Source organism: Pinus tabuliformis, chromosome 2_1 (genome assembly GCF_031772625.1).
Source record: "Pinus tabuliformis cultivar Carrire ecotype Pingquan chromosome 2_1, CPIR1, whole genome shotgun sequence".
Lineage (NCBI taxonomy): Eukaryota > Viridiplantae > Streptophyta > Pinopsida > Pinales > Pinaceae > Pinus > Pinus tabuliformis.
In genome coordinates, this window is record NC_142299.1 from 154,023,291 (window position 1) to 154,050,551 (window position 27,261).

The 27,261-nt window shown below is 38.5% G+C and overlaps 1 protein-coding gene across 2 annotated transcripts; it reads right to left on the reverse strand.

The window, feature by feature from the left end:
- Positions 1 to 1,897: 1,897 nt before the first annotated feature.
- On the reverse strand, positions 1,898 to 26,806 carry LOC149199201 (replication protein A 70 kDa DNA-binding subunit A-like). 2 transcript variants are annotated; one of them, XR_016253757.1, is made up of 3 exons: positions 26,244 to 26,806; positions 2,614 to 5,044; positions 1,898 to 2,340 (listed from the first exon to the last, which is right to left on the reverse strand). XR_016253757.1 is itself a non-coding variant. In XM_089402340.1 (2 exons), exons 1-2 carry the CDS (start codon positions 26,510 to 26,512, stop codon positions 2,728 to 2,730), a joined length of 2,586 nt encoding a protein of 861 aa, XP_089258466.1. In that variant the 5' UTR covers positions 26,513 to 26,806; the 3' UTR covers positions 2,585 to 2,727. The 2 variants fall into 2 exon arrangements, 1 of the variants encoding a protein (XP_089258466.1); XM_089402340.1 differs by lacking the exon at positions 1,898 to 2,340 and having other exon boundaries at positions 2,585 to 5,044.
- Positions 26,807 to 27,261: the final 455 nt, after the last annotated feature.

Below are 27,261 nucleotides of genomic sequence, written 5' to 3' on the forward strand. Positions count from 1 at the left end.
GTGATGGACAGTGATTACTATGAAATGGCATTGTAGCCTTTCAAGTGATGGCCAGTCATTACTATGAAATGGCATTGTAATGTTAATAAATTCTCGACTATTTGAGATTTACTTGACAAATGCGTAATCTGTGTTTGAAATTGAGATTTACTTAGACAAATGCCTAATTTATGTTGAATCTTTCTATGTTTTCAAATTTATTGTTCCACGCGTATATTTTTATACAATTTTGTATTCTTTTTATCTCAATGAGATTGTATTTGGAAATGTTCTGAAAAGCCCCATATCCATAATCAGATACACACCCATGCCAGATCACTAAAATATATATCCTAGTAACCTGGACTGTGATTTTCTCAAGTAATGAACTGCAGAATGAAATCCCCATATCAAAAAAAAAATATAGCAATCAGGCAACATTTTCATCTCAAATAAAACCACTGCATAGTGCAACTTAAATAACAAATCCTCTGACAATTTCAAACTACTTTCAAACATCGGTTAATTCCATATAACTTATTAACTAGCATAGTAATTGACAGGTCTATTACTACAGGAAAATTAACAACGTTTTTTATTTCCTTCTGTTCTTCGACTTGTCATTCAGAAGTACTGCTGACGTATCTTACAGGCCTTCGCTAAAAAAAGCATCAGGTATACAAAAGAGTGCCGTCTTACTAAAAAAAGGCATCAGGCATACAAAAGAGTGTCGTCCCACTAAAAAACATATGGCAGCAGTCTTGCTACTGGAGAATCTATGATTCTACATTCCATTTTTCATAACAAATCCTCCGACAATTTCATACTTTCACACATCGGTTAATTCCATATATAACTTATTAACTAGCATAGTAAGTGAGAGGTCTATTACTACAGGAAACTTAACAACGTTTATAATTTCAATTTGTTCCTCGACTTGTCATACAGGAGTACTGCTGAAGTATCTTAGGTCGTCTCACTAAAAAAACATTTGGCAGCAGTCTTGCTACTGGATAATCTATGATTCTACGTTCCATTTTTCCTATTAGAAATTAGGTTATGATATCAAAATTTTAATTGGATATATATCTAGAACAGGGGACATTTGCAACCAAGATTTCCATGCTACTACTACATGTTATTAGCAGTGACATCACTCTTACTCGTATAAGACTTGTTTGGCTATTGACTCAGAGACACACAGTATAACAATCAGGAACGACCCATATAAGACTCGGCAAAATACATTTTCCCTTTCCCTCCGCCTTATCGTAAAAATAAACCAAAATTCACTACCAGGGCCGGGTTTTATACAGGTCCATACGAGTTGTATGTGAGTCAACGAATCAGCGCGAGTCTTATGTGAGTCAGCATTGGTAAGGGTCTTATGCGCAGGTTCTATGAGAGTGATTCGTTTTGGTATAATGAAATGAAATGATATTTTAACATCCACGAGACTAAAAATAGTCTATGGGACTATTAATTCCCTGTTTTTCGTCTTTTGCAATTCAATCATTTTCTTGTTCAGATTGATGATGAGCTGGCCCAACTTTGCAACAATCCCCTCACTGAAAAAACAATGCCGAGAAACCGATGCTAGCATATTCCCATAACTCGTCAACAACTGCGAGTCGAGTGACCTTATAAGGGCTGTGCTTCACTGGTTATTAGTGACCTTTTTTGGCAAATAACAAGGCATGGATTCTTCGTTATACAAAGACAAACAGTACAGAATTAGGTGCATGGATTCTTCATTATACAAAGGCACAAACACTACAGAATTAGGTGCATGGAGGAGATTTGCTTTCTTCATTCACCGAGGCAACGAGGGAAAACCCCTCTGACTGTGCCCTGGCTTAGTAGATATAACTCCTCAGAAGACGCAGCTTAGCATAAACTTGTGATTCTGCACCTTACATTAAACGGAGGGCATCCTTTACCAAAGTTCTTAAAAAAAAACAAAGGTCACTTCACATCTTCCATCTTGCTCGTGGATCATCCTTTTGACTCAATCGATCTTTGTTATCTTCCAATGTCTTGATACCAAAGGCTGAAAGCAGAAATTGTTAGGTTGTTCACACACCGATTTTGATTGGCTCAATCCAAAGTCGTGAACCAAAAAGTTCGATATTCGGGTCAATATTGTTGCTAATCTGTGGCACCGTGTTATTTGAAAGTTGCCATTGATTACCATTCAGAAACACTATGGCAAAAGAAACTTCATAAAAATAACTATTGGTAGAAGAGAAGTATAATATTTATCTACAGATAGTTGAACAGACAGACATGATCTGGAAAGACAGTGGTTTAAATATGCACATCTGAAGGTCCATCTTCATACTCTCCAAACTTGTTGAGCAACTGTAGTCAAAACAAGCCAATTAATATTAGGATCTTGTGCCTGGGCATATTATTATCAACTTATCTGCACCAAGGGGTGCCACAGGAAATTCAAATATAACTTAATCTGAAAAAGGAGCTTTTACAGATAGATATTATAAATATCTCTAACAAAAATTATTTATAAACATACAGAGAGAAAGAGAGGTTCTATCAACCCTCTTCAATGGCCACTCATATGGATTTGAATTTCACTGCACAAAAATAAAGTTAATAGATTGAAGGTGAAACAACCTTCCTTTGATGCCTCAATTTTCCATTATAAATTCAAAATCAAAAGTTTGAATATAAAGAAGATCTCCAGCAAACAAATGTTTGCTTTGGTTATTGTGAACATTAATTGTCTGTTCAATAACCGCCACTCCTCATGCCATAGCCACCTCCAGCACCACCAGTACCATAGGCAGCTGGAACACGATCTAAACCTGGACAATTTTTTGCCCAGTGACCAACTTGACCACATCTCTGACATGAAGCTCCAGATGAATAAATATTTGAACTCTCATTTTGTGGTCCTCCATAACTACCTGAGTTGCCAAAATATCCCCCACCACCAGCAATATTTTCACTAGTTTGATTTGCACCTGGCCCATTAGAGACGTAATTGCTGCCCAAACCACTTCCACCATATCCTGCACTATATGATCCAGCATTCATTCCAAGATTTGGTGTTGATGCCGTCATATTACTAAACTCTCCACTGGACAGTTTGCTAATCAGATCCAATAAAATCCTACTTTCAGATGAATAATCTAATCTTTCTGCTTTAACAACTGTGCACTTTACCCGCTGTTCATCACTGTATGTCTCTTCTTTCACTTTCAGTTTGAATAAATACTGATTGAAAATAACTTTTCGTATAATCTCTGCAAACGTGACATCATCTTGTTCTACATGCTTCACCGTGTAGAGCTGCTTTGCTGTGACACCCATAATTTCCTCTCCTGCTTCCTGGAAAGCAGTGACCCAAGTCAACCCAGTGTGGTCTTGCACTTGGGCTTGAAGCAGGTATCTATAATCACACTCAGGAACATTCCGATCACATCTTTCACAATACCAGGTTCCATCCCCATAATTGCTAACTTTCTTGTGGCACTGCCTTTCTCCAATGAACAAAGGGCAAGCAGTGTAGCAAAAGTTGTCTGTCTTTATAAAAGATACAGTCGCTTTTACTGAAATCCAGTCAGGCTTCTCAGATCTACCAAGTCCTTCATCCTTAATTTGAGAAACCATCTTACGCATTTCCACTCTTCCCCCGGATGTCAATTCTCTAGTAATAGACTGAGAAGCAGTGCTCTTCCCCTCTCTCTCAAACCAGTCTCTCAATCGATGAGCCTCTGGAAGGTCTGGGTTTATAACAAGTTGGGTTGTGGAAATTGTACCCACAGATTTCCCACTAAAATCACTAATCCGTCCAGCTTTCACAGCCAGGATGGGGAAGGATCCAGAATCACATAGCTCTTGAATCTGCTGACCCTCCTTATTGCAGAAGGCACCCCACATAGTGAGCTCCACACTGCAACCTGACATGTCCTTCAGTTGAAGAGACCTTTTCTGAGTCTCCGTGCCATTTTTTCTCATTATTATACTCGATGGATTGATTAAGATTACAACACCAATGACATCTGCCATAGAATTGTTCTCCATGTTCTCAACTTCACTTATTGGTATAAAATTGAAATGCTGCTTTGGTATTGAGTTGTCGTCCTCCAAACATGGTTCTATTGTTGAAGTAGACTCCAAGAAAATTTCCCAGTCATTCTTTAGATGATTGAAATTTTTTTGTGCGGGTTTTAAACTTCCCTTTGAGATTATATAAACTTTCCCACTTTCTATCCGATCATAAAACTGATCAGCAACAACATTAAAACATGTTACTCGTATTTCCCCACCATCATAGTCTAGCAGATCAAAACTAAAGACTTTTCCATCTCCTTTTGCATTGTTATAGCGACGAAGTTCTCCTTTAGAAGTGACTCTAGCCTTTATTGTCCATCGGCCCTGATAAGGATTCAATGCTGCAATAGGAATAATTCTTGCAGGAGCCTCATTTCTAGCAATCGGTCCTCTGCTAGAATACATGGGAGGTGGTTGATAGGAAGGGGCAACAGTTGGACGACCATATGGATTGGAGGCATCATTCATTCCTCTATCAATTGCTCCACCTACTCCCCCAACTGCTGGGATTTGCATTTGATGAAGTGGCTGTGCAGGCCTTGTATATGAGCCAGTTCCAGCTCCAGACATATGTGAGGGCACAGGTACTGCAGCACTGGGCTCATTCCTTTGATACACTCCATTTACTGGTTGAGCCTCCACGTTTATATTTGGCACCATTCTTGGTCCTGGATTGAAAGAACTTCCATACGACTGCCCTGGTTGGGCTTGTGGTGTTCTGGGTCCTGTGTTGAGAGAACTCCCATAAGACTGCACTGGTTGGGCTTGTGGTGATCTAGGCCCTGTGTTGAGAGAACTTCCATAAGACTGCACTGCTTGGGCTTGTGGTGGAGGTTGAGCCTGAGGAGCAGACTGCATTGGCACTGCAGCCCTCTGCTGCTGCTGCTGCTGCTGCTGAGCACTGGCATTTGCATCTATGAGTTGTTTTGGTTCACCAATGATGTCACACTTAGGTATCACAACTTCCATGTTCAAAACTATGATAATCCTGCAACAAACAAATAGAAACCCTCTTTTAGCAGTCAGCCACATCCCTCATACAAAACAACACAGTAACAAAAGACAGAATAACTAGAACTTTATGGATTAGGTCGATAATAACCAAGTTTTTAAACCCCAACATATAATTGGTCTGAAGCCTAACAAACAATAACCCTCTGAATAAAACACTTGGGCATTCTTGTTTCAAGAAGGATAAAAACAAAACCATCACAATGGCTATCATGTATAATATGCTCTTTAATTTCTTCAGCTTAGGTGCCAGGTCTTATGTGCCAAATCGCTTGAGTCTTGCACCTTCAGGTTGGGTGGACCACAATGAGTATGGAACCCTAGTGGACGCCTTAATGCCCCATCAAGCTCACCAATGAACCAAGGCCCTGTTAGATAAGTATGATATAATGACTGAAGAAAGAGATGTGCAACAATAGCTTCACATAGGATACTATATATTAAGATATGTTAAAACAGAAAATCTGTGCATTCCTGTTTCAGAGAAGGTTAAGTACAGAAGTGCCACAGTGGCTGCTATCTATAATATGTCCATTGTAAAGAGAAGTATGAAACTTTCATGTTGAATAGTTTTAACCTATGTTGATTTAAGAGGGGTAAGAAAAAAAGGTTTCACAATGGGAATTTGGTTCAGATATGTTGATTAGAACCCCACTGTGTAGAGGGAGCTGAAGGAATGTCAACTTGCAAACGTTCTTGTTAGCCCTAACCAAGGTCAAGGTCCCTTGCTGAAAGCATTTGGAAAGCCCAGGAGACCATCAAGCACTTCTTTACCGAGAGGAATTCCCGTTGAACAGGCCTTTCATTTAATGACCCTTGCATCTCGTGGTCTCCCCTGGTGCTGTTTAATTCCAAGGCACTGGTAGGAACTGCTTGGTTTTCAGCCAAGCAGCTTTCCAAGAAAGGTATTGTTATAGTTGGGGATCTCTTTGATCACAAAATGCACAGGTGGATGCCTTGGCCAAATCTGAAAGAAAAGATTTCACTGAGCTTAAAAAATAAGCTAGTTCTTGATCTGGATTAGACCAATATATTATTTGTCATCCATCTTGGTACTTTTAGTGGAAAAATTGGATGAATTGACTTACAGAGCCATTTTTACTGATGAGTCCTAGTTTGGTGAATTGAGGTTAACCTTGCGGAGATGGTTCGAGGCATTAAACAAGTTTTTGGGGTCCAAAATTCCTGCTTGCACCAGACCCCCCTGACATTGTTCTACATTCAAAGTCCTTTCCAATGGTGCAAGAAAGACGTCAAATGGAATCCATATGCAAAAGTTATGCCACCCAGGAGTTGAACTTCCTGTTTTGTCCACCATGATTTGAGAAGATACCACGTCAACCCTGTTACTCATGGAAAAGGGGCTAACCACATGGAAGCTATGAATAAAACTCTAGAAGGGTCGAGTTGTAAGTCATGTCGAGGGTTGAATGGGTCAAAGCTAACCCCTAGTGGGCTATCAGATTGTGTTATAAGTTATAACCAAACCACTAAGAAGAAAAAGGGTTCCATTCTATTCGAGTGCATCTTGTTCTGTAGTACAGCAGAGTAGTTGAGAATGGATAGAGAAAGAGCAAGCTGCACAAAAAAGGGGGTTTGTGTTCTGTAGCAGCCCACAGGCCACAAGTCTCAGGCAACTCCATAGTGAGTGCCTTCTCCTTTCTACTTGCATCATTTCCATTCCAGACAAAAGAGAACAGAGCAGTCTCAACTCACAACTGGGTTTTCTCCAGAAAGGGTTTCCCAATGCATATCTTCGTGTTCATTGTGGTTGGTGTGTGATTGTGTATTACTGTTCTCTATTTTCTGCATATTATATATTCCATGCAAAAACAGCAAAACAGTTATGACAAAACTGGAATCTAAAAGAATTTAAAGAAATTAACCCTTTTCGGTTGGATTTTCACAGAGCTCGTGTGGCAAACTGTCCATTGGAATATCCATGGCAGTTCACAAGCCAGTTCTAGAAAGGGTTAAATAAATGTTCAGAGATTATCTCTTTCATAAGCTGGGAAGCTTGCACCATCTGCTTGGTGGTGAGATTTGAGGTGGGACAGTTTCAAAGGGTTTAAGAGATACAATTCAGCTGATTGGTATTGTTGGTTGAGCTCAAGGCCAGTTCTAAATGTGAAGTTAAATAAGCTCTAGAGGATGCCCCTCTGTACAGTCAGCTTGGTTGCTTCGGCTAAAGCAGTATGGTATGCTCATATTGAGCTGAAAAAAGTCATTTTTGCCTGCTTTATGATTCTGTGCGGCCTTCCTCTTGGTTAGTGCCTGAAGTATCTTGCAGTTTCCCAACCCAAATGCCCTTTATGTCGGAAGGAGGAAACCATAAATAATAACAACACCTGTTTTGGTTTTACCCTTTTGCTAAGACAACCTGGTAACAGGTCTCAACCCTATGTTGTTAGCTCATCTCCACATCCATAATCTAGATTCTAGAAGTCTGGTCTAGTGGTGATAAACTCTTGGGGCATTGAATTTCAGGGAACATGGAGTCTCACTAGAATAGACTCATTTTTGCCTACTTTATAAATATTAATAACACCTGTTTTGGTTTTACCCTTTTGCTAAGACAACCTGGTAACAGGCCTCAACCCTATGTTGTTAGCTCATCTTCGCATCCATAATCTAGAAGTCTGGTCTACTGGTGATAAACTCCATTGGGGCATTGAATTTCAGGGAACAAGGAGTCTCACTAGAATAGACTCATTTTTGCCTACTTTATAAATATTAATAACATCTGTTTTGGTTTTACCCTTTTGCTAAGACAACCTGGTAACAGGCCTCAACCCTATGTTGTTAGCTCATCTCCGCATCCATAATCTAGAAGTCTGGTCTACTGGTGATAAACTCCCTTGGGGCATTGAATTTCAGGGAACATGGAGTCTCACTAGAATAGACTCGTTTTTGCCTACTTTATGATTCTGTGTGGCCTTCCTCTTGGTTATTGCCTGAAGTATCTTGCAGTTTCCCAACCCAAATGCCATTTATGTCGTAAGGAGGAAAAAATAAATATTAATAACACCTGTTTTGGTTTTACCCTTTTGCTAAGACAATCTGGTAACAGGCCTCAACCCTATGTTGTTAGCTCATCTCCGCATCCATAATCTAGAAGTCTGGTCTACTGGTGATAAACTCCCTTGGGGCATTGAATTTCAGGGAACATGAAGTCTCACTAGAATAGAGCTTTTATATTTTATATGGAAAAAGAGCCAGTTGGGTTTAGCTGAGTGATTGTATAATGGAATGTTATATTCCCCACCCTAGTTCTATTCTTGTAAGTGACATGAAAAAGCTTTGAGCTTCTATGGAATACGATTTAACATGGGTAGCATCCTCAGAATGAGGGCAAGTGCCCAGTGTGCTACCTTGGAAAATGCATTGTGCAGAAAGAAACATTAAAAATGGGAAAACAGAGATGAATGTAACCTTAAGAATGCTCATTTCTGCAAATTAGCTTCTATGATGGGGCTCTAATATGTGCCAACCTCCACTTAAAAATTCAGGGGCAACTTAGAAAGGTGGTCCTCGAGTTGGCACATCTTTGGAGGTTTCTCAAGGTCTGGAGTGTGGGCTCCATGCACTACAAATCAAGTCTGCACCAACCCCCACCCCCCAAGAGATGTATTCCCCTCCAGGTTTAGCATGCTCCCACAAATCTGGCAACAAGCCACCCGATGAAGGAACAAAATGAATGTCAAAGCTGAGAGCACCACAGCTGCCCTCCCACTCCTCAACCTAAGAATCATGAATTTCCCAGCTTGATCTAGCTATTTTGATGGAGAAGCATTTAAAGCAACATAATCATAATGGATGGGACCCCCCACCTGTTGATGCACAACCAGTTAATGGATGAAACCTAAAAACTGATGATCATGACCCGCATATGGGCATCAGATCTGTCATTGTTCCTTAATCTTTATGACTGTATTTATTGTGGTTAGCTGGCTTTTGATATATACTTGCTAGATGAAAAAAACACTGAAAAATCAGCAACATCTAAATTTTTTTCGATGTATAGTAATGGGAAAAAACCAACAAGCCAATTTTAAGCCTTTTAAGTGCCAACTTTGGTTTTTTCAAGTCATTTATCTTTGCAGCTGTTGGGGAATTAAAGAAAAGGTGTTTACCATCATCAACAACTAAACTAATCTTAGGAGGTCAAAACCATTGTTTCCATTTCCATCAAAAGAAAAAATTGGAACAGGGATCAAAGTCATTGTAAAATAATTTTAAAAATGTGCATGATTGCATTACAAGGCTTGCCCTGCTTGTTCATATTGATTTTATCATCCAGTATCCTTTCTAAGTCATGAATTTGCATTACAAGACTCGCCCTGCTTGTTCATATTGATTTTATCATCCAGTATCCTTTCTAAGTCATGAATTTGTTTCTTTGTCAATCTGTTGATTGTATTTGATGCCCCGGAAGATGACAATCCTGTAGCACTAGATTTGGGTAGTATGGGAAAGGGTCATTTTTGGTTTAATGGGAAGTTTAGGGAGGTAGTGGGCCATTCTACCTTGCACCCAAGACTAGTTGTAATCTTCTATGTGATTATCAAGGACCTTATAATCAAAATGACTTTGTAAGCAACTGTGGAAAACCTACACAATGTTGGTGATTCCCTTAATACTGCAAATATTATACAAAAAATAAATATGTACAAACAGAGAAGCAATTACCTTATAGCAGCCACCCTGCATGTTAGGGCTGTGAAGAAAGGGCCACACTATTGAGTTTACAAACCATTTGCGTATCTTATCTTTGTTAAGAGTTATCATTTAATTTTCTTCAACAACCATTCTTCCTGATGTTGGTCAATATGTGTATTTTAAGTCATGAAGTCTTTCAAACATCAAACAGCTAGTGCAGGTGGAGTCAGTAGAATGAACAGGTAAAATAATGTTTATGAACTACATTGTTTATCACTAGAATCTAATCAAGTCATGAACAAACTAGGTATGTAGTTTCTCAACATTCATTTAGTAGTAAATGGGAGTCAAATCATATAGTTGAGGCAGGCTAACAAAGAGTGTTGGAGAATGTAACTAGATTCGGTCTTCATAATTTCATTTGTACTTATGACATTGTATATATTTGCAAAAAGAGAAATTGAATTATTATTTTAAGCATGGATTTCATGCTCAAATTGATTTGTCTCTAGGTCAAGCATGGTCTTCATGCTCCTAGGGTTTATTGAGTCAGAAGAGTATTTGTCATATGTATAAGATCCATTTGGGCAATTTGTAACAAGAAAAAGAAATTATTTTTGAATCTAGAAAGTCAAAATGACCTACAAGACCAAGTCGGCTCTACCAGTAAAAAGTTTAAAGGAAGAGAACTCGACTCATCTGGACATACTCCAAGTTTGATCTGAAGCAAGAAAGAAGAGGCAAGAGGAGCGAAGGTAAAAGGAGATGAAAAATCAAAGAAGAGAACTTGTTTTTGTGCTTACTCTCTCTCTCACATGTGCGAAACTAGGGTTTTTGCAGCTGCTGGTTGCCTGAAAATTGTAGGTTCGAAAATCAGACCTGAGGTAGAGGGCCGAAAAGTTTGACTGGGGCAGAATTTTGGAGGTTTGACTTTTATTGACTTCAAGGACTTTGACTTGCATAAGGACTTGTTGGAGGATTGACTTGGTGCTTGGAGGGAGGTCTTGGTCTTAAAGTTGGGTCTTAGATTTCTCATTTGATCTGATTCTAGAAGAAGAGATTCTTTCTGGGTTTTGCCCTTGAGGAGGTTTTTCCTTGGCTTGGAGCCTACATTTTGTGTCCATTGTCTTCTATGATCTTCATGATTTATGCTCTTGATAATTGTTTGATGAAAAGAATCTAATAAAGAACAATAAGAAGCTAATATAAATTCACAATCAATTATTAAGGATAAGGAGAATTGTTTAAATAGCCGCCATACCTGATTCTCCTACAAGGAGGACCTATGAAATAACAGTTTATGTTGTGAAGCAAGATGACTAGCAAAATGTAACATTTCTTTTGTATGTCTGTGCGGCATTTGGTGCAATGAGGATTTAAATTTTGACTAAAGAGTAGGATATATGTTATTGAATTAGCAAATACTGAAACATGAATATATTGTAGAACACCCTCTGTGTCAAAGAAAATCCTAGAGACATAACTTCAATTATTGTCTTCCACACTTTAACTAACCACTACATTCACCTTTTGCAACACTAATATTCAATAGGAAGACATCCAAACAATAGCATATATACGTATATATTCATCCTCGTGGATCTAGGGTTTAGATTACAACTGCTTTGCATTCGTATTCATGGCATGGCTTGGATACTTCCAATGTATGTCTTGGGAATCACAAAGGCTTATGAACATAGATAAGAAGACAATTTTTTCCAATTAATTGACTATTGACTATACACCTACTTCGACTCCTCTCCTCTTAACCAGCCTATACAAACGCCAAGGGGTACACCATGGTTTTGACTCGTGATTATGAGATATATTTATATATTTGATGGCATTTTCTATTGGCTATCCACTTTTGAGTCCTTGATTGGACAGCTATCAAAGTTCAATATCCAATATCAACGTTGATATATCATTTTTTATTTGGTATCCACTACATCATATATATCAGCGTTTTTTCCATATTTATGTGCCAATGTGTTTATTTGATATTGTTGTTGGTTTAGTTTAAAATTTTGAAAAAAAAAAGTTATTTGTATTTTTTAAAGATTGCCACAGTTTGCCAATTTTCGTTGACATTGCCATGAAGTTGTATTCTAGACCCTTTCTGATTTTTTGTCAATGCCATTTTTTACGATAATGGAACTCTTTAGCCCTGGGCTAAATGACAGTTTCCTTTTTGGGCTGCTCTATGGATCCCAATTTTTTGTATAAAATGAATGTAAGGGCAGAGGACAGAAAACAATGGTTTCATGGTGGGCATTTTAAGATAGGTTGATCTTGAAGAAAGGTAAACTACAACAGTTTTGTATTGGGTATTGTGTTAAGATATCTTGATCTTAAAAAAGGGTGGTATGTTGATATTGACATTAAGGGTTAAAAAACCAATGGTTTCACAGTGGGTATTGTGTTATGATATGTTGATTGAAAAACAATTAAAGGTGTCCCTTGCATGAAGTTCATGAGTAAGATTGCACATCAGATCCGCAGCAAATGGAACGTGACCTCCATTCATCATGTAAACTCCCAAACAGATCAAGCCTTTAAGCCAGTTAGTAGGACTCAGTTCTATGCATCCATCCATTCTTTCTTCCACAAGTGTTCGAGAGAGAAAGGGCAAACCAGATCCTACTCGATGTAGATTCCACAGCCATCCTAGTAAGTGGTTGTTGCCTGCTGATGCCAAACCCTTTGAAAATAGAGTCTGGCTGAATAGATTCTTGGAAGGGACTGAGATTACCATCCAGAGCCTTTCAGCCAGCAGCAGAAATAGGCATCAAGTTCTAAACTATGTAGTTCCAAATGCTTTGGAAATCATGGAAAGAATGAACAGGGAGAGAGTTGACAACCAACACCAGTGCCAAAATATCTCTGAGAGCAACATATCTCATGTTTTAGATTATATGCCAGTTCAGTTGGGAAAACTGAGACTACCAGAACAGTAATAGCTTTAAAATCATTACTAACATGTCAGAATTCAAGATGAGTACTCTTAGAGACTTGGCCATGCCAGTGGATGACGCATTGGGCATTTGAAGAGGATCCATGCCTTCAATTCAGCATCAAAACAATCAACTAGACTCAGCAAACAAATAGAATCTCCGTGTCTTATTCAGTTACAGTTTATTTGTGTTTCATTCTCAAATTTATATCTACTGAGAAGTTTAATGTATAAAAAAGTTTACCATTGGAATTATACATAGATTAGTAGGTGTGTATGGTGACCTATATGTCATGTTTGTAATTACCAGAAGCATTGAACTTCAATTAATAGATATAACTTAAGTCAACTAACACTGGGGCACAGGAATTCGGGTGGCCAACATCGGGCAATAAAACCCAGTGTTCCCTTACAAGGGGTTTTATTGTCCCACATTAGGCACCCAAATTCCTATGCCCTAGTGTTAGTATCTATGTTGCAGGAAACGTTGGGGTATGGCTCTTTTCAGCCTGGAAACGCAGAAACATGTCCCAGAAAGCCTTGAAAGTTGAAACGTGTTTCCAGTCGTATGGGTGTGTTTCCGGAAGGGAATGCACCCATACGGCCAGAAACACGTTTCAACTTTCAAGGCCGTATGGCCCACCATATGGCGTGTTTCTACTTAAAATTGTCTTTTTTCGGTTTTTTCTCTTTTTTTTCACCTTTTTACTATAATATTTTGTGATGAAATTAATTCCTAGCTAAGTTGCACGATATGGGGAAATGAGTACGAGTTTCTGAAACGGGTACATATATATATATATTAGGACATTTAAGAAATATGTGCAATCATAAAGCATACATGATACATTCTAATTTATTACATTACGATCAAATTCCTATGCCCTAGTGTTAGTATCTATGTCGCAGGAAACGTTGGGGTATGGCTCTTTTCAGCCTGGAAACGCAGAAACATGTCCTAGAAAGCCTTGAAAGTTGAAACGTGTTTCCAGTCATATGGGTGTGTTTCCGGAATGGAATGCACCCATACGGCCAGAAACACGTTTCAACTTTCAAGGCCGTATGGCCCACCATATGGCGTGTTTCTACTTAAAATTGTCTTTTTTCGGTTTTTTCTCTTTTTTTCACCTTTTTACTATAATATTTTGTGATGAAATTAATTCCTAGCTAAGTTGCACGATACGGGGAAATGAGTACGAGTTTCTGAAATGGGTACATGTATATATATATATATATTAGGACATTTAAGAAATATGTGCAATCATAAAGCATACATGATACATTCTAATTTATTACATTATGATTAAACTGTCCAATGTCAATGCATAAACTATAAGCCTCTAAATTTACGTCAATGCATAAACTATAAGCCTCTAAATTTACATCACATTTATGCATGAATGATCACATAATGAAAATAGCAATATCCAAAATCAGCCACGAGAATTTCTAATTTCTTGTCTCATGCTTGATTGGGAGTCTCCTCTTGCATAGTTGAACGACCTTAGTGCTCTTGATTAAATACAAGTTCCATACCCTAGTACCCAAGGTGCTCTTGATTATTGGGAGTCTCCCCGGCATAGAGGGCTTGGTTCTCTTGATTAAATACAAGTTCCATAACCCTAGTACAAGTTCCTAGTTCCAATGGAATCATTGCAATCCCCCCACTCCTGAAATCCTGAAAAAACAGATAAATTTGTTGGATTTTGAGTGAGATCTAAAATTTACTTTCTCCATATGAAATCCAATGAGGGCGAAACCACTCTCAAACATCCTAATTCATTTCATGGTAATGTTAAAAATTTAAGTAAAAGTGACATTCTCCTTTATCTTTCATTTAATGAGAAATAAAGGAAAATGTCCCTTTTACTTTAAGAATTTAACATTACCATGAACTGCATATCAACACTAGGGGCATAAGCTTGAACATTAGGTTGCCCCACTCAAAAAATTGTGTTTCCAATCTTCAATAGCTCCCTCTATCACTCTTGAATTGGCAAGGAGCGAAAATAAAAAAATAAAAACGAAAAATCTAAAAAAAAATTGAAAAAAAAGGTCACTTTATCGTTGAAACGTGGTTGTACGACCTGGAAACGCGTTTCAGGCCTTACTGGGCCACGATTCCCCCAAATGAAACGCGTCGCGTTTCAGGCCGTACCAAACGTGTTTCCACGTTTCCATTTCGTTTCAAGCCTAGAAAACGTGTTTCCACATTTATGTTTCGTTTCAGCCCAGAAACACTCTTAGGACCAGCGTTTCTTGCAAAATAGATTCCTGGAAGTTTCTAAAGGTTTCTCTCAAGTTATAAAAATAATTTCACCTCATTCCCTCATCAGATGAATTGAGCAAGTCATCTTACTTGGAAAGGGGAGATTTTAGCAAGGAGAAAAGAAGAGAGCAGTGGTTTCAGCTAGGGCAGTTTCAACAGTGAGCAAAGGAGATTTCAACCACAAGCAAGAGAGATTTCACAAGCAGATTCGGGGCTGGGGATTTCTAGCTACAGCATTCTTGGTTTTTGACATAGCTTCAACATCTTTCTCTGCTGTTTTGGGGCATTTTGGGGTAGCTTCAGCTACAAAAAACAAATTTCAGTAAGAAGCATTCATTTTCATAGTTTTTTTTCCCACTACTTGTATTTTCTAAGGGTTTATGCTTTAAAAAATGTTAAAAAAAATTCTTTACAGGTTTGTTTTAAGAACAAACAAAAAAAAAAATTGTAGCAATGGCTTCCAACCAAGGCGCAAGTTCAGCCCCCAAGCCCAACAAGAGGGTTGAGTATTATCTTCTTTGGAGGCATGTTTAAAAGCTTTCAAGATGTGGAGGTGGTGGCTCATGGGAATGGCGATGTAACCTTTGCAATAATTCATATAAGGGCTCCTACCCAAAGAGTGAAGGCGCATTTTTCACATGGAGGAGGACAGGGGCCTTTTATTTGTTGATACTCATTTCGTTGATTTAGTCAAGAAAATCATTGTTGATAAGTGGAACAATTTCAACACTACATTGCATGCTTTAGCACATGCCCTGAACCTGAGATTTTATGATGAAAAGCTTATTGCTCAAAGCAATGGGAAGAGGAAGGCACCCCATAAGGATAGAGAGATGGATACTGGGGTGAAAAAAGCCCTTATGAGAATGCTTCCAACTCATTTACACAAGGAGCTGAAGGAAAAATTTGCCAGTTTTATTGCAAGATTAGATACTTATTCAAATATATTAGCTTTGGAGGAGAGAAGCACCATGAGTCCAGTCAGGTGGTGGATTTGTCATGGAGCAAATGTTGTACATTTGCAAAACCTTGCCACTCGCATTCTTTCACAAGTGGCAAGCTCTTCATCAACATAAAGGAATTGGAGCACCTATGGTTTTATTCATTCTCTGAAGTGCAACAAATTGGGTTCACAGAAAGTAGAGGATCTTGTTTATGTGCACTCCAACCTTCGCCTTTCATCTCGTAGGAGTCCAGAATATAGAAGTGGTCCTTCTAAAGAATGGGATGTGGATCCAAAAACTCCTGATTTGGAGCTCTCTCTTGTTGCCCTGAATATTGAGGACCAGGAACCTAGAGGTGGAATTAGCCCACCATCTTCTTTCACTCCACCATCCACTGTTGAGCATGCTTCTTCTTCTATTGTCATTGATCATTGGGATTGGCAACTCATATCATATTTGCTAAGTCAAGGTCCAAAAACTTTGCCCTTAGAGGTTGACGCAGCTAAAAGAAAGATAAAAGCATATAAAGCCACAAACAAAAGAAAATAAAAAATGCAAAATATAGTTGGTACATGTAATAAGCACGTGGATAGAAGCCTAGCATGGGCTAGACCCCTTATTATCCATCATCTAATTGATAAGTATTTAATGCTCTATCTAAATAAAGGAACTTATTAAGGTCCCAAACTCGACAAGTGATGAACTGCTACATCTTTAAGGGGTGTACCCAAGCTATGCAACAAAGAAAAGAAAATCATTTAGGTAAAAGGCACACCAAAGGAGTGGAAAAAGTAGGCCGAGGAAAGGGGTATCTCATGCCTCCACGATTGCCCCCTCTTATCATCATTATACTCAAGATATTAAGACCCCTTGAGCAAGTACCATGGCTATGGCCATCTTCCTTGAAGCCTTTCCCATTCCATGACCACTTTATCATATGCATATATGGATTGATGGGCCTACCTAAGAAATGTCCCTCCCCTTAAGGGTTGGAAGCTCCTAATAGGGATAAGTGAGTGATCATCCCTAATACAAGTGTGGTAACTTGCCTACAAATCATCAACTAGAATGATATTTGAAAGCAAGATTTATGTGAAGCATTTTTGTGCCCCTAGTGTTGAATATGGTCCACTATGATACTTTAACAATTATGTTCCTAAAGATGTTAATCTCACTTGATCTTGATAACTTGATCTTGAAGGTATATCTCAAGTGATTTCATACATCTCCTTTAGGGAATGGCTTGTTACCTATCCAGCATATTGAGGAGGATGTCTAGCCTAGATGTGAGAACACTTGAAACCTTGCAGCACTAGCGTTGCCCTTCCAAAGATGAGCATTGGGCCTTGAGGAGCTCCTGCATGTTGTATGGCCTCTTTTGAACCCCTAAATGTTGAAACACTAAGCCAAGAAAACAAGACATTAGCTTGATTGATGATGAGATTCGAGACAAAAGGACCCAAGATGCCCCCAAGTTGACCTTGCACCTACTTGATGGGTATTGCCTTGCTCCATGTTGGAAATGTAACTATTTTTGGTCTTCATAATTGTTGTTGTACTCATTTCAATATCTCTCTTATGTAACAAAAAAAAGAAGAAAGAAAAGTTATTATTTTAAAGCATGGGGTTCATGCTTCTTATTGATGGTCTTCTAGGTAAAAGCATGCTTTTCATGCTTCTAAGGTTTGTTAGGTCATAGAATTTATTGTAATGAGTTAAGAGAGTCATCATCATGTTCATAAGACCCTTCCGGGCAAGATGTAACTTGTAAAAGAATTTATTTTGAGTCTAGAAGGTCCTGGAAACCTCCAAAGTACAAGTCGGCCCTGGCAGCTACAAGTCAGCCTAAAGGAGGGAATTCAACCCCTTGGAAAGGCTATAAATAGAAGCAAATTCGACCTCATTTGGCACTCACTCACTCACAAGTTCGATCCCTCAAGAACAAGTTTGATCTAAAGCCGGAAGAGGCAAGAAAGGAAGAGCGAAGGTCTAGAAGGCAAGGCGAATACAAGAAGGAGGAAAATCTGTTTTTGGGCTCTATCTCTCTCACACGTGTGAAATCTAGGGTTTTTGCAGCGTCCAAGAAGGCAAAGTTGCAAGATCGAAGATGGGGGTTGAAGGTGTAGCTAGAAGTTGGTTGATGAAGGATTGACCCTTGTTATTGGAAGAGATTATTGAAGGGTTGACTTAGTACTTAGAGGAAGGACTTAAACTAGGGTTTGGGGCTTGATTGTTTCATTTGAAGCAGATTCTATAAGAAGAGAAGAGATTTTTCAAGTTTTCCCTGTTATGAATATAATTCATAAAAATAAATAAAATAAATATAAATATTAAATAATCAAATATTAGTTAGGTTAAATAGTCATTAAATTAAGTGAAAACTTAAAAGGCATGTCTAAAAGACATGCCCATTCACCGAAGGTCAATTGTTGAGGTATAAAAGCAGGGCCTCATTGTAACATTCAAATCATCTTATATCATCTTGTACAATTTTATATATTAATAAATTATTATTATTAAATACCTGTGTGTATTTTAACATATTAAGTCTTCAAGCTATTAGTTTTGTGCTTCAACATAGTTTTTATGCTACAGTGGTATCAGAGCCATGGCACACAATATAATCATGCGAGTCTTTGAACGTTGTTCGCCGCACAATGTGCCATTACGTTCACATCTTGATTACGTTGAACAGTTTAGAATTCAAGAAGTATTTCAGCGTTTAGAGAAATCATATGCAGAAGTTAAAGCATGTCGAAGGGAAATCAATAATAAGGAAGATGATAGCAATGGTGAAGCGAAACAAGATGAAGCAGGAGATGATCATAATGTTGAGAAGTCCGATGAAGCTGATATAGATCAGGATGATGATCATGTTGTTTATGGTGGATATTTTTCGAAGGAATATGTTGAAGGTGAATCAATGGACCATGAGCTCTATGAGGAACAAGATAATGACTCCCAGCAACATCAAAACAATGCTACAACAATGATAGAAGAAATGAAAAAACGAATAACTGAATTAGAAGAAGAGGTGAATGCCATTAAGGAGATGCAAGCTAAAGTTGAGAGCGAGATGGGTTTAAATTCAAGCTCTACCCAAAGTAAGCCAACCAGGGAGGATACTGATTCGCGCTCGGTACCTGATATTGTGGAGCCAGTACCCATGGAGAGTGAAGAGAACCCTATATTGACATGTATAAGAGGGAAATGAGTTACTCAAGTTCTATTGTTGGGTGCAATTGACTCTATCCAGGTTGCAAGCTAGGGCACTTACCTAGCCAATTACAATATTTTGACTATGTCTTTTGCACCAATAGATATACATGAAGCACAAGTGTAGTTTGCCTTGGAGCGTGGAGTGCCAGCTATAATTGGAATAATGGGCATACGTAGACTTCCTTATCCTGCCAGGGCTTTTCACATGGCTCACTGTTCTTGATGTCCGATTCCATGGACACAATATGATGACTTATACTTGATTGAAGTGGACAGAGTGTTGAGACCCGGTGGTTACGGGAAAAAACATCATAAGGGTTGGCAAAGGATTGTTGAAAGCTTAAAGCAAGAGCAAGACGCAATTGAGGATCTTGCTAAGCGGCTATGCTGGAAGAAGATTGCCGAAGCAGGTGATATTGCTATATGGAAAAAGCCTACCAATCACATTCACTGTATACAAAAACGAAAAATCTTCAAGGTTCCCATCTTTTGCCAAGAAGACAATGCAGATGTTGCTTGGTATAAAAAGATGGAGGCATGCATAACCCATCCTCCTTCGACCCCAACACTGTCTATCCCCGCTAGCCAGTTCACCTACACGTTGTATCGTTCTGCTGCCTGTTTCGTCTGCCAAATAAACCCTGACGCGTCCTGCCACAGCACCACTCAGTCAGCAGTCAACCAAACGGACAAATACGGGGTTCTTCTTCGTTTGGAAACTCTTTTCTGCATGGAAGTCCTGTAACTTCTAGATGGAATCCTTTGGGCACCCTTCCCATGGTGGGAGCAATGAATGGGCCCAGAGTTCAAATGCATGGTTCTGCGTGGAGACCTGCACAGATGGCCCCACAGATGACTGGTCCAAGATCGAGCACTTCAACTTCACGTGGGCAGGCCTTCAATGCAACCACAAAGTCATACATATGGTCAACAACTGCCTCAATTTCAACAACAGGTACAAGACGGAAATGGGGGGATAGCCATGACACTGGTTTTCGGCATGCAGCAAGAGCCACGAGTGTGGATGGTAGCTGTGTACGATGTGATCAAATGTGCGTCTCAGCGTTTAATGGTCTCTGTCAACCTTGAGAAAAAATTGTTTATTATTTGGAAACTCCATAAAAACTCCCCACTAATATGTCGCCACTGTTGGTCATACATCGATCGGTTTGTTAACAAGGTTTTAAAATATAGATATATATATATATGTACAAAGTTTATATAACTGCATAGTATATATAAACTATAACCTTATAATATATATACATAGTGTTATATTTATAACTATTATATAAAGTTATATTTATAACTAATATATTATAATTATAATTTAATTAATTAAGTTATTTTAATTAAATTATTATTTAAAAAAAAATATTATTATTAAAAATAATAATAATAATAATAATAAAATTAAAAAAAAAAAAAAAAAAAAACAACAACAACAACCACCTTGGACTCAAAATAGAGTTATTAGCGAATTATAGACGCTGAGCCACCAAAGACCTTCCGCCTCACATATGCCAAGACGACAACCACCGCAAAGACAATTGCCAGCAATATAGCTTTGAGGACAAAGCTTCTGAAGGAAGGGGCTATGTTATGAATATAATTCATAAAAATAAATATAAATATTAAATAATCAAATATTAGTTAGGTTAAATAGTCATTAAGTTAAGTGAAAAGGCATGTCTAAAAGACATGCCCATTCACGGAAGGTCACCTGTTGAGGTATAAAAGCAGGGCCTCATTGTAACATTCAAATCATCTTATATCATCTTATACAATTTTATATATTAATAAATTATTATTATTAAATATCTGTGTGTATTTTAACATATTAAGTCTTCAAGCTATCAGTTTTTGTGCTTCAGCATAGTTTTTATGCTACATTCCCCTTGGAGGGGTTTTGCCCTGGCTTGGAGCCTAATTTTTGTTTCCATTGTCTTTATTGTACTACTTTTGATATTTGTTTGATGAAAAGATCTAATGAAAAAAGCACAAAGAAGATAAATAAAGTTCACAAGGAAAATCTGAAGTAACAGCTCCCATACTGCATTTTCCAACACTCCAGAGCCCATATGAGGATGGAGATCATTTGACATGATTTAGGAGGGTTGGCACACTCCTTTTTGGGGCTAATGTTGTACCCTAGAGCTGCCACATCCCCTATTTATGCCCTAGGAGGAGGATGCAATCCTTCTTGATGTTGATGTCTTGTTTGAGGAGGTGTTAATTGGAGATACACCCATGCATTTTGATGATGTCCCTTGGAGTTAGGAAAATCTTAGACCCACTTTATTGATTGATGGAGATGCCCATTTATGGATGATGACTTCATGTTGGAGAACTTTTCCCCCAACACATGTGGAGGTTTTATGACATTTTATTATGATTTATCTACTATTTGTAAAGCTAACTTTCGGTCATCACCTAACCTATTAGACATATATTTGTAAAGCTAACTTTAGGTCAGCGTCTGACCTATTAGACTTGTTAAGCGCTCTAAGCAAACCTTTTAGGGCTTTTCATTGTAAATTAAGGAAAAAACTTGCTTTCCCTCATGTACATAGAGGGAAGTCACTTTCCATGTTTCCATTGGATCATCATCACACTCACTCACTTCTCTTCTCTCGAGAGAGTGCGCAACAGGATTTTTCCTCTTTATCTTGGATGCAATGGCTAAGTAGAGTGCCTTGGGGAGAATATTTATTGCATGGAGAGACTCTCTTGTGGATTGATGAAGTGAATATTTCTTGAATGGTGTAAGTTTAAAACTTGCAACGTCTTTCATAAACTCATGTCTGTATATGTTTATGCAAAATTTGTCATTCAAAAATCCATTAAAAGAACTTGTTTTCATGCATCCTTTGACCTTAAATATCCTATGAAAGAAGTTGCTAGGGTTTCCAAGGGAAGCAATATGTCTTCCACCCTTCTTCATCGAAGGTCCTCCTACTTTGATTTCAACCTAATTGACTCCATTACCCAATTGAATAGAGGCACTAGTCTAGTGTGTTAGTCACTTTAAATTTCTCTCTTTTCTTATTTCATGACAGCTAGGGTTAGGGTTTAGTCTAAATTTGCATTTAATAGCATTTTTGTACCTATATGTTATTGTCCTTTAGCAAGGAATTACATTTAATAATGTTTGAAAAGCAAAATCTGTCCTTTATTGCATGTCCCACCATCAAATTTAGAGTTTATGTCTAGGATTAATGGTGTTGTTTTGTGCATTTTCAGCCACTAAAAACTTAAAGTTGACCTATCCCTTGCTTACCTCTTTGATAGCCTTTAATGCTTTGTTGATATTATCATTTATACACTATTTCATGGTTGTTACATGGTTTTGCATGCTGTGAAAAAAAAAACTGAGCGTGAATCAATCACACAAATGGCTGGAAAATATAAGGAAAGCATAAAAATTAATTTCTTACACACAAGGTAATAAAAGATAATTTCATACACACATAGGTAATTACTCCTTCAAATCAGTTTTTCATTCTATCGAAAACACGGACAAGAAAACCTCTACATGCTGCCCAAGAAAAATATCATGCACAAATACCAAAGAACACTAATTGAGTTTGTACAGCCTATTAAAAACCCAGAAACAGTTGAAAATTGTTGTACGACCTATATGATAGCATATATGGTCTGTCCATATGATTGTACAGACCTGTACTGACAAGTTCATATAAGTGTCCAAAACTTTAGGGACCACTGTCTTGTACTGTGTGCTGCCCGAGAATGCCTTTTCCCTGACTACCCCCTCTCTCTCTCTCTCTTTTAAATTTGGCAACTAGGGCCAAACATCACTTTGGACAGCTCTTATGAGGCAGCTGATATTTTTCTTGGATTCCTCTTTTCGAGAGGTGTAGGATTGATCTAAAGATCATCCCATTCTGACATGTACAAATGAAATTATGAATTTATTTTGATTATGGACAAATTGTCAAGGTTGGCCCGCCATCAAATTAGCCTCCTCCAGCCTTCAATGTTGCATATAAATACAAGGTGCCTCCTCCTCATTTTCGCATCTCATCTTTTTCATCTTTCTCTCTCTCATCTTGATTGGGTACGGATTTCTGGGCCCCTCTCTCTCCACACGTGTGAAAGGAAGACTGTCTATTCTAGCTGCTGCGTTGACCAGATTTGACCGAAATTTCAGAAGGCTGATTTTGACAAGCGTTGACCTTGTTTGACTTCAGTTTTGTGAGGGAGACTTCTGTTTGGGCAGACCGCTGTTCTGGCACAAAAACCAAATCAGTTTGGCACCTGCGTTGACCAGCGTAGACTGCCCTAATTCAGGTTGCTATGTTGACTTTTGTTGACCAAATTTGACTGGTAATTTTCTGACTGTTTTGGGCTGCATTATCTTGTTGTTAGAGGCCGAGTTGACCAAGGCTGACCGAGCTGTTTTGGAGGTCAATTTCAGCGCTGTTGACAAGCATTGACTTTCTGGTTAGGGCTTTCTGTTTCTGTTGTTTTGGCTGATCAGTTTGGGCAAGTGAATATTGTAAATTGTAATCTCTCTGATGAACTTTTGAAGAATTATAAAAAGAATTGATCAAGGGTTTCCCCACATTGGGGTTTGTTCCTGGCTGGTGCCATATCTTATGTCCTTTGTGTTGGCTTGTCTACTATTGCTATTGTTTATGTTCTATCTGCATTTTACTATCGTGTTGATGTGATTGCTATACTGGATATGATATTGGGCTAATAAAGAAAATTGAAGTAAAATTGCTCTAAGCATAGAACATACTATCGTTATCCTAAAATTAACATGGAATCAGAGCTGAGGTGAAGACAAATCCCAAGCAAGAGTGAAGAGCAATCACTAAGAGGAGCAATTGCCAATAACTGATCAAAAACAAGTCTCAATGGCCTCCACATCCTTCTTCAAGTTTGATGATAAGCTTCATGATAAGTCTAATTATCATGCATGGAAGATGTCTCTTCATTTGACTTTAGAAGAGCAAGATGTCATGCATTATGTGCAGGGAAAGATTATGGAACCTCCTTCAAATGCATCGGTTGCTACTAAGACAAAGTACAAGAAGGGTGAAGTCAAAGCCAAGAAGATCATCAGGGATTCTATTCATAAGCACTTAATTGCTTACATCTCCGATTTGAATACATCAAAAGAGACATATGACAGGTTGGTTGGCATGTTCAAATCTAGCAATGCAAATCAAATTCTTTTCCTCAAGAGCACGCTGAAGGATATAAAGAAGGAAAAAGGTGAGGATATTCAAACCTACTTCATGAGGATTACCGAGATCAAAAATGATCTTCTTTCGATTAGTGAAGCTATTGCTGACAGGGAGCTCACTCTCATTTCCCTTGGAGGTTTGCCTCCCGAATGGCATGTGTTCAACACTACTATTCTCAATAACGACAGAATTCCAAGTTTTGAAGAATTGTTGACTAGATGTTCTCAAGAAGAGACAAAGATGATGGAATTGGAGATGCCTTCGAATAGGAATAATCCTATCGCATTCTCTGCTCATGCCAAGAGGAAGAGCAATGCAAGTTCAAAGAAGCAAAGTCAAGGAAGACCAGGATTCAAAAATGGAAGGAAGGGAAGATGCTTCGTTTGCAACAAGTTTGGTCACTATGCCAAGGAGTGTCCAAATAGAAGGGACACATCTCATGATGATGATCACAATCATTCCAGGGGCAACAACAACAATCAAAGGAATGGCAGGTTCAACAACAAAGGGAAAAGGAATGCTTCCGCTACTCAACTTGGAAATGATCGAGCTTCTAAAAGAACAAGAAACTCTAGGTATGATGAGTCTAATGTTGTAAATTCTAAGCAAAAGGAATTTTATCTTATATCTACCCTCTCTATTGCCTCTACTCCGGATACTTTGGGAATTGATAGTGGTGCCTCAAGGCACTTCACCGGGTTCAAGGAAGCTCTTTCAAATCTGATAGAGAAGGATACAAATTTGGAAATTATCCTTGGAGACAATGCCACCTATCCCATGAAGGGATTTGGGAATGTTACCCTTCAATTGAATCAAGGTAACATCGTTCATCTTCAAGAAGTACTATATATACCTGATCTAAAGAAGAATCTAGTGTCTATCTCGGCAATGGAAGACAAAAGATTCAAGGTAGCATTCATCGATGGAAAGGCACGTGTGGGAAAAGACTCATTTACTCTTGGGACTAATATTCCCTGTCAGAAACTGCCACTGTGCTCTCCACCCCTCCTCCAATATATCTAGTCCAAGTGATGCATCTGCAGTGTGGCAAATGACCCTTAAAGAGGATCACCATCATCAAACATGACCAGCTGTAGGATTGATGCATTAAGAACCAAGTATTGATACTTTAAAGGTAATCGACCAATGCCAACCAGGGTTGTAAATATCTAATATTTCTCACAATATTTCCAATATTTACCAAGATTTTCAGGCTGCGATCTTGATAAGTTTTTCCAAGTTTTCAGATCCAAGTTTATGCTTGATGATATTTTATGATATTTTTCAATATTTCCGATAAGTTTCTTTCCTGACCGTTGGCAGTATATTCCCAAAAATTTCTTGCCGCATTGGTAACACCCTGGATGTTAGCCATTGGCCAAGGTCCGGACGCAAATGGACTGAGTGTCGAACACGCACAGGACACATACGATAATCACAGCACATGTCCCGTGAACGTCTGACACTCAGTGATGAATATCCTAAGTGTCCAGGTATCCAACACCGGACGCAGGGCCTAAAACGAAAGTGTCCTGCGACACGGGATGGAACTGTAACAGGTGACAGCACAAATGATAATACAGTGCCATCATTCTGGATGTGCTTGGCAATCTCCCACGGGAGAGTTTCTATATAAATAAATTTTAAAATCTCTCTTTTTCCAGCACAAGAAAAAGAACGGTAGGAAACAATGGCTTCACATTTTAAATTACGTTATGATATGCTGACGGAAGACGGATGAGAAACAATGGTTTCACACTGGGCATCCTTTAATTATAGGTTTACTGAAAACCCAATTGATTTTGATATGTTGACTGAATACCCAAATGATTTTACAGGTTAATTTCAAAGTAGGGTTTTTTGTAGGATTGATGTAAACCCTAAGCCCTAAGTTCTAACAAATGGGCAAAACTCACTTGCGATTCTGGACGGAATTGCAGATGTACTCGAGCAATTGAACCACGGAGCCCTTCTGGAGCTGGCCGGACTTGACGCATGGATTGAGCTGCGTGGCAAGCATGGCCTGTTGCATGTGGGAGCCATCGGAGAGCACCATTCTGTATCGCTCCTGCACAGACTGAGTAGTAGCGATCTGCCTGATGTCCAAAACCTGCACGAGGGGACGAAGATCGACGTCCCCGTTATTCAGAGCCACTATTGCGTTGGCCGTCAGCTTCGCCGCCATTGATTATTAGGTGACTGTTTTTTGGCGGAGGAGGTGAAAGGAAACCTGTAAGCATTCGGGGTTGCTGATTTGGGTTTAATTTAGTCCTCCAACGAAGCCGAAGATGAAGAGATGAAATTGGTGTTGTTCAGTCTGACCACTTCTCTTTGAGATTGTCCTGTGACCTGTACAAACTTCAAGAGGACGTTACATGCAACCACCAGATATCTAAAGAGTATCCAAATCATCTTTCACCGTTCACCGTCATTGTAGGTGTACCAGTTAGATTGGTTTATGGTTTAGTGGCCGCTACTTTGGTTTGTAGTGTGTCGCCCTTTTATGTGGAGAGGAAAAATAGGTGGGTGAGAGTTTAAAGTGGTTTGTGGCTTAGTGGCCTTAATTTTAATGGGCATGGTGATTGAGTATATTGGATGGCATAGTGATTTCTTGATTTATGATATTTATGTATAGTTATAAATCATTCCAGGGAAATTTGGGGAATTTCAAACCAAACTTTCATGTATTTATTTAGTTTTGTCTCAATATATTTTGAGGTCATGTATGGTCAAAAAGGGACCAAGCTCTAGTTTGCTCTATATAGCTTGTAAATAGCTTTCCAACATAGTGTTGAACACTCGAAAATGGAATTTGTTTGAGAAAGTTATAATTATAATAATTTGATCTTTGTTTGTCCTCTTTGATGCTTGATTATTGGTAATCTTTTGCTTTGTGTTAAAATAGAATATGAATATAGTGTGTATATTTTTATG